The sequence below is a fragment of the Babylonia areolata genome, chromosome 5 (assembly GCF_041734735.1).
Source record: "Babylonia areolata isolate BAREFJ2019XMU chromosome 5, ASM4173473v1, whole genome shotgun sequence".
Taxonomy (NCBI): Eukaryota; Metazoa; Mollusca; class Gastropoda; order Neogastropoda; family Buccinidae; genus Babylonia; species Babylonia areolata.
Genome location: NC_134880.1, coordinates 13,718,311 through 13,727,277, shown reverse-complemented (window position 1 = coordinate 13,727,277; position 8,967 = coordinate 13,718,311). Strand labels below are relative to the sequence as shown.

At 45.7% G+C, this 8,967-nt stretch overlaps 1 protein-coding gene across 8 annotated transcripts in view; it reads right to left on the bottom strand.

Moving 5' to 3' along the window:
- The window catches only part of LOC143281953 (unconventional myosin-IXb-like), a 139,531-nt gene that overhangs the window by 93,843 nt on the left and 36,721 nt on the right, over nucleotides 1-8,967 (bottom strand). For all 8 annotated transcript variants that reach the window (XM_076587275.1, XM_076587270.1, XM_076587274.1 and 5 more), the window contains one exon: nucleotides 7,073-7,172. In XM_076587275.1, the coding sequence (XP_076443390.1) occupies nucleotides 7,073-7,172 (100 nt within the window). The remainder of the gene's footprint in view (nucleotides 1-7,072; nucleotides 7,173-8,967) is intronic.

Below are 8,967 nucleotides of genomic sequence, written 5' to 3'. Positions count from 1 at the left end.
TGCAAGCTGCATACAGGACCTCCAAATGTCACTTCATTCAAATGACTAGCATCCAGACCACCACTCAAGGTCTAGTGGTGGGGGAGTGGGGGATTTGATCCCACGCAGTCAGGTTTTCTTGCTTCCAATCCGGACGCAGTACCACTGGGCCACCATTCCACACTTCCATCAGGGATGGTTAACTCTTTCCATACGAACGACGAAAGAGACGACGTTAACAGCGTTTCACCCCAATTACCATCATCAAAATACTGCAAGCGGAAGGCTCTTATACTGAAGAGGTGAATGTTGACAAAGAATACCAAAATTCTGACGACGGAAGCTAAAGGTTGGGTCATTCAGACACCCACTGGACATCCGAGGGGTCTGTGTAGAGGAGAAAAGAGGACTGGCCGTACTGAGTGAGTTAAACTAATGGAAGGAGAGGATTGGGCCTTGCCTTTCTACGCCAAGCCCTTAAAACAGTGGATATGAATTCAGTGCCCCAACGGCCTTATTAGGTTATCAGATGTGCCCCAACAGCCTTATAAGGTTATCAGATTTTTAACCTTCAACACGTCCACCCTTTGCCCACTGCAGCTGCAGACTTCAAACACTATCCATCACTGCAGTGCCATCAGTCTGGAGCTATTTTCTCATATCTGTCTGAAACTCCTTCCCTCCACCCCTCCTGTAACTGTATTTATTCACTCGGCCAGGTGGTGACTTACAGGATAGATCAGTGTGTGAAATTGTTCCAGTGCCTCTCATTTATTTTCTTACCGAAAGTTGATTATTCTGCATGACGTATGTAAAGTTTTCATGTACCCCCATGGGGTTTCCTGAAATAAACATGTCTTGTCTTGTCTTGTCTTGCAAGCTTTTCGTTTGCTCTTTGTAGGCAATCTACTTGCAAGCTTTTGTTTTCTCTTTGTGGGCAATTTTAACACATCTAACAGTGCCTTCATTCACCAGTGCAATACTACCGTCTTGTTCAGTGACTGATGACTCAGCCACAACTCCTCCCCTATTTCCCTCACACCTTCCCCTCCACCTTCTTCCAGTCATTCTCCCTCTCCATGACCCCCACCCCACCCCCCTCCCATCCCACCCCATCCCCCAACTCACTCTCTATCATTTCCTTCTCTCTCTCTCTCTCTCTCTCTCTCTCCCCCCCCCCCCCCCTTTCTCCCCTTCCTTCAGTCATTTTCCTCCACCATCCATCCATCCCTCAATCCACCAGCAACCTTTCAAAACAGATATTTTATCCTCTGGCCCACCTCCGACTGCTTCACCCTCTCCTCCCCCTCCTCTCTTCTTGGGGAGTTCCCCAACCTTGCACCCTCTTCACCTCACAGACAGACTTCAGACAGACGGTTCACCCCTTTTCCTTGTCATCACCTCACACTTTACTTCCCACCTTTTCCATGCACACCCCAGCCCTCAGCCCCACCTCCTCAATCTCTGTCTCCACTCCCTTTCCCCCTTTTTCCCCCCAGATGGTGTGTGACATCATCCTTGGCTGGTGCCAATTCAGCAAGGAGCCACCTGAACACTGATAAGCCAGGAACCGTGGGCCGACTGTGATCCTCCAGTGTACAGCCTGTGGTGGTAACAGCTTTCAACAAAGTGACTGCCTCCTACAGTTTGGCATTTTTTATCAAACAACTTTTGATGTGTTTTTCTTTTGTTTTTGTTTTTTTCGTACAACAGCATTTGTCATGTAGCATTATGGATCAGTCCACACACACACTGGCACCTTCTTGAAACTGAAACTACAGTTCAGCAGGTACCCGATTCCTCACAGGGACACAGAAGGGGTGTGGGGGGTGAAGGGTTTAGTTTCTCAGCTGTACAAACCTGAAATTCACTGCCTTTATCACACCATCACAGACGCTCACTCGCACCCTTTGAGACATACCTAAAAATATCCCTTTTCAAGTAGTTCCTGCACACTGAAGGCACTCAATTCTATACCTGTATTCTATGGATCCAAATCTATTTCTTCCATGTGTGTGTGCATGCGTGCATGTGTGTGTGTGTGTGTGTGTGTGTGTGTGTGTTCTTTCTTTCTTTCTTTGTCAAACACATTTTCACTGGAACTTGAAGTGATATTAGACAGAGGGAGGGGCACTGGTAAGTAATATTAAACGGGGGAAAGGGGGGTAGTACGTGTGTGTGCGCACACTGATGTTGGGGCGTGGCGGATGTGTATGAGTGTCTGTGTGTGTTCTTGTTAGCTTGGTGTCTGATGTGTTATTCTAAGGCACTTGAGAGAGGTTTGAAAGTTAATTATGTACTATATTTATTACCATCATTATCATCATTAAGAGACAAACTCCGCATCAGTACACCCCCTGTACGGAACACACAGTCCACAGACTGACTGTACAGCTGCCATTCCCTGGACTATGAAGTTTAAGTGTTGTGATGTGTGCAATGTTTTTGTGTGTCTATCACTGAAGTGGTGATCCAAATTTGCCTGTTCCCAATTCACCTATGCATTCACTTGTTGTTGTTGCTTTTGTTGTTGTTGCTGCTCTGTGTGTGTGTGTGTGTGTGTGTGTGCGCGTATGTGTGTGTGTGTGTTTGTGAGAGTGTGTGTGTGTGTGCAGGCACATGTGTGTATGAAAGAGAGAGTAAGAAAATAAGAATAAGAGAGAGACACACACAGAGAGACAGAAAGAGAGAGACAGAGAATGACAGACAGATACTTAACAGGTGAAACAGGACAAAGAGTCAAACTCTCGACAGGCCACTGAAGGTGGCAGCAAGATAAAAGAGTAGGCGAATCGGTCTTGCTATGATGGGAGATAGGGCAGCAGGCAGGGCAGGATCAGCTCCATGCTTCACATCACATCACATCAAATCATGTTGCCTGCAGCACAGCCAACCCACAAAATGGGGAGCTGTGCTTTATCAGCCTCCACTGCAACCCTCCACACCCTCACACACAAAGGTGCTGGTGGTGGAAGAAGGGCCATGGCCAGGGAGATGGTGAGAGGAGTTACTGGTGAAGGAGGGGGGGGGGCGTGACTGGGATGAAAGGGAGGGCTGGAGGACACCTGGAGAGAGGTGGAGGAGTAGGAGGAGGAGGGTGGTGGAAGAGGTGGGGTGTTCTTGTGGTTCTGCAGGTTTAATACTCTGGTCTTTAAAAAATATCCAAGAGAACAGAAATCATGGTCATGCACTACACAGTACAGGGGGAAGGGAAGGCAATGGATAGAGAAACAGACACTGAGACTGACAGATACAGACACACGGACTGACAGACATCAGACACTGAGACTGACAGATACAGACACACGGACTGACAGACATCAAACAGACACTGAGACTGACAGATACAGACACACGGACTGACAGACACTGAACTCTCAGAGACATGTAATACACAGTGAGACAGTATGAGGAAGAAGAAACTACAGGAAGGTGAAAGAGGGATGAAGGGATGATCAAGACAGACCTACAGACAGAGTGAAAAGAACAAAGAGGGATGAAGGGATGATCAAGACAGACAGACATACAGAGTGAAAAGAACAAAGAGGCATGAAGGGATGATCAAGACAGACAGACATACAGAGTGAAAAGAACAAAGAGGGATGAAGGGATGATCAAGACAGACAGACAGACAGACATACAGAGTGAAAAGAACAAAGAGGTATGAAAGGATGACCAAGACAGACCTACAGACATACAGAGTGAAAAGAACAAAGAGGCACGAAGGGATGATCAAGACAGACCTACAGACATACAGAGTGAAAAGAACAAAGAGGCATGGAGGGATGATCAAGACAGACCTACAGACAGAGTAAAAAGAACAAAGAGGCATGGAGGGATGATCAAGACAGACCTACAGACATACAGAGTGAAAAGAACAAAGAGGCATGGAGGGATGATCAAGACAGACAGACATACAGAGTGAAAAGAACAAAGAGGCATGGAGGGATGATCAAGACAGACAGACATACAGAGTGAAAAGAGCAAAGAGGCATGGAGGGATGATCAAGACAGACAGACAGACAGAGTGAAAAGAGCAAAGAGGCATGGAGGGATGATCAAGACAGACCTACAGACATACAGAGTGAAAAGAACAAAAAGGCACGAAGGGATGATCAAGACAGACCTACAGACATACAGAGTGAAAAGAACAAAGAGGCATGGAGGGATGATCAAGACAGACCTACAGACAGAGTGAAAAGAACAAAGAGGCATGGAGGGATGATCAAGACAGACCTACAGACATACAGAGTGAAAAGAACAAAGAGGCATGGAGGGATGATCAAGACAGACAGACAGACAGAGTGAAAAGAACAAAGAGGCATGGAGGGATGATCAAGACAGACAGACATACAGAGTGAAAAGAGCAAAGAGGCATGGAGGGATGATCAAGACAGACCTACAGACAGAGTGAAAAGAACAACGAGGCATGAAGGGATGATCAAGACAGACCGACAGACAGAGTGAAAAGAACAGAGGCATGAAGGGATGATCAAGACAGACAGACAGAGTGAAAAGAACAAAGAGGCATGAAGGGATGATCAAGACAGACAGACAGACAGAGTGAAAAGAACAAAGAGAGATGAAGGGATGATCAAGACAGACATACAGACATACAGAGTGACAAGAACAAAGAGGGAGGTGGGAAAAGGGAGGGTCACATTCATGAAACAAATTTCCAGCCCAGCAGATCAAGCATTCTGACTTGGGAAAAGATCTGTAGTTTTAGAATCTACAATCTGAAAACTCTTTCTGTGTGACACTCCACTACTGATAACAGCCCCCCTCAGAAACACACACACACACACACACACACACGCGCGCGCGCGCGCGCGCGCACACACACACACACACACACATGCGCACGCACACACGCACGCACACACGCACGCACGCACGCACACACACACACACACACACACACACTTTCAACTGATGACTGACCTCACAGCGTAAATCTACAGTGTAATGTTTTGTGTCTGTGTATGTTTGCATGTGCAAATAAGTCAATGTATGCCAGCCTTCATGAATAATGTGGCTGCACACACTGCATAACTGTGCACACACTGCATTGCTATGCATTGTATCACACTGCACTGTGCTGCACTGCATGCACAGTGTTTTGATTTGTGCTGCACTGTGCCACGTAACTCACATCACACAAAAGATCTCATTGTGTGAAATTCTGGCTGCTCCCTCTGCAGAAAAACCCCCCACCCAAACCCCTTTTTTATGTCCTCCTACCCAAACAACTGCCTCCACACATCTTCTAACAACATACTACAACATACACCCTAGCACCCTACCCCTTCACATCTGTTCCAATCAGGGGAGCATATCATGCACAGTGATCTCCCCTACTCCAGATAGAGTGTTGTCACAGCACAGCTGGACACATATTGACTGTGAGCACATGCGCACTATCACGTGTCAATAGACGTTCTCCCCCATGTTGGGGAACCCGTTGTAGTCTGATGATTAACGCTGTCCTACAACTGTGCACAAAACACATGGCTCTATTGATGAATATAATCATGATGCACAATCTTCCCCAGTTTTATTATCATTTCATAATTATGTCAACTCACTTTGTCACCCATGCTGATCATGTGTCATCAATAAAAAGTCATGTGACAAAAAAAAAAAAAAAGAAAGAAAAAAAGAAAATTCAATATTTGAAGATAAGTGCTTTAAGTCAATCTTCTCTTCAAACCACTTTGTTTCACATGGTTCAAAACATAACATTTTCATTTCCCAAAGAGACTTTTCAAAATGAAGCAAAATTTTTTGACTAAATAGTAATTTGAGAACACGTTTCTCTCAAAGTGCACAAAAAGGGAAACATAAGGTTTTTCAAAAAAATTATGATGACAGTTGTGACAAATAGGACAAGTGAGCAGATGATGAGGTGAAGATAACAAAGAAACTGTTTGGCAGAGGACAGATGTAACAGCCCAGTGGTTAGGTTAAAACACTGGACATATAAACAGAGTGTCCTTGGTTCAAATCCTCACCACAGTACCTGGTGATTAATAGTGGAACTTCTCCCCGATATCCCATATAAACAGATGTACAGACCTGCTCGTGCCTGAACCCCCTTCACATGTTTATGTCAAAAGAATATCTAATACACAAAGGCCCTACAGAGCATAACTGCCTACATGGCAGGATAAAAACTATAACCATGAAAGCCCACTCAAACATTCCATTGAACAAGGGATTTGCAACCCAACAAAGCAGAAGAACTTGTATGGTAGTGTTCAGGTTTGGTCAGACCCAGCCTCACATTACCCCACACCCACCCTCACTCTCAACCCCCTCATTCAGACATGGAAGGACTCACATGGGCCAGGTAGTGGTGGTGTTCAGGTTAGGTCAGACCGCTCCCCCCCCCCACACACACACACCCACCCCCTCCATACCCTCCCACACCTTACACACACACACTCCATAGCCTGCATCACCCCTCCCGCCTCTTTCGGATGCTGGACGGACCCACACACACACCATACACCCTCCCTCCCTCAACTCCCACCCACCCTCCGCCCCCCTCATTCAGACGCTGGAAGGACTCGCATGTGCCAGGTACTGGTATTGTTCAGGTTTGGTCAGACCCCCCCCCCCACCCCCCAACCTTACTTCTTCCTCCCCCCCCCCCCCCCCACACACCCCCCCCCCCCCATTCAGACGAAAAAGGACTCACATGTGCCAGATACTGGTAGTGTTCAGGCTTGGTCAGACCCCCCCCCCCCACCCCCCAACCTTTCTTCTTCCCCCCCCAAAAAAAAAACACATCCAACACCCCCCCCCCCCCCCCCACCCCCCCTCCATTCAGATGCTGGAAGGACTCACATGGACCAGGTACTGGTAGTGTTCTGGTTTGGTCAGACCCCCCCAAACTCACACACACACACACCCTACACCCTCACCATCCCCCCAACCCCATCCTCATTCAGACGCAGAAGGATTCGCATAAGCCAGGTACTGGTAATGTTTAGGTTCGGTCATGACCCCCTCCCCCCCCCCCACCAACCCCACCAAACACATCCTACACCCTCACCCCACCCCCTCATTCAGACGAAGAAGGACTCACGTGGGCCAGGTACTGGTAGTGTTCAGGTTTGGTCAGACCCAGCGCCTCCCTCTCCCTGTCATCTGCCCCCGCCAGCAGGTAGTAAAACACATGGTAGTTCCTGTTGGTAAACACACACACACACACACACACACACCATGAAAAATATTAAACCCTTAATAAATCATCACACACATAAGTGCGTGCATGCGCGCGTACACACACACACACACACACACACACACTTACACACATTTAACAATATCAAAGCATTAAGAAATTCTTACACACACACACACACACACACACACACACACACACACACACACACACACACACACACATAAAAAAAAAAGATATTCATGTAACTGACCTAGCAGTGAATCAAGTGTCTTGACTCCCAACACATTTTAACTCAAAACATCATTTCTGAAAACATCAATATTATCATATATACAGTTCTATTGCCAAGACAGGATCTAGAAGATGGGGCAGCAACAAAATAAAACGAAATAAAAAACAGAAACTTCTTGTCAGTACATCACTACATGTCAACATATACAAGCAATGTAACTGGTTAAACTCATACATTACAGTTCAACCTAAAATTCAGCCTTCGACTAAATATATTTTGTGGGGTATTTTTTTGTATTTCTCTTTTTAACACAACAGATTTCTCGCTACACTACAGCGCCACCCTTTTTTTTCATATTTTTTCCTGCATGCATGCATTTGTTTTTCCTATCAAAGTGGATTTTTCTACAGAATTTTGCCAGGAACAACCCTTTTGTTGCCATGGGTTCTTTTACATGCACTAAGTGCATGCTGCACACGGGACCTCAGTTTATCTTCTCATCCGAATGACTAGCGTCCAGACCACCACTCAAGGTCTAGTCGAAGGGGAGAAAATATCGGCGGCTAAGCCATGATTCTAACCTGCGTGCTCAGATTCTCTCGCTTCCTAGGCGGACGCGTTACCTCTAGGCCATCACTCCACTATGATATACCAACCTCTTTCCAAAATCATCCTCCATACCATCTCTTTTTCCATCTATGGTTTCTCTAACCTGTCTACATGTATTTATAAGTTTTGTCTTCCATCCTTTTGGGGGTTTTTTGGGGTTTTTTTGTAATGCATGCAAGTGAAATTAAGGTCCAAAAGTGCTTTGATTTATTTCTACAAAAGATTTGGTGCTAAATAAATACATTACTCATCATCACCTGTCAATAAATGTCAGTGTCAAAGGAATACAGTGAATTTAGTACAATATAGTCTGGTCGGTCAGTACGTGTCAATATGCACAGATGACAGACGCTGTTTGTTTATGCAGTGTGCAACTAGGTGAAGCGACACGACATGTCGAGTGGTACTGATGAGAACAAGTGGACAGTTCCTGTCTTTATACTTCCTCTATCTCCATTCCACACATTCCTGTGACAGAACCTCTGTGTGTGTGTGTGTGTGTGTGTGTGAGCGCACGCGTGTCCGTGTGTGTGCGTGTGTGTGTGTGTGTGTGTGTATGCATGTTTGCATATGCATGTGTGTGTTCGCATGCATGTGCTTGCATATGTGTGTGATTGCAATCGCGAATGAGTGCATACATGTGAAGATCATGATGATGAACATGAAAGAAGGCTGAAAATGCGTCATGAATGTGTGTAGCATGTGGTGGGGGTACGGGAGTGGTGTAAATGTTCACTTTCATCAAATGCCTGTTATAACAATTTGACATCAGACAATAAAAATAACCAACTTTTTTTTTCATTTGAAAGAAAAAAAAGAAGAAAAAATGGAGGTGAAACTGACTAAGGACACAGGAGTACGTGTGTGTGTGTGTGTGTGTGTGTTAAACAAAGTATTAACACCATCACTATTACTACTCCGGTTAAAAGCTTGAAGGTCCCATCCCCTGTTA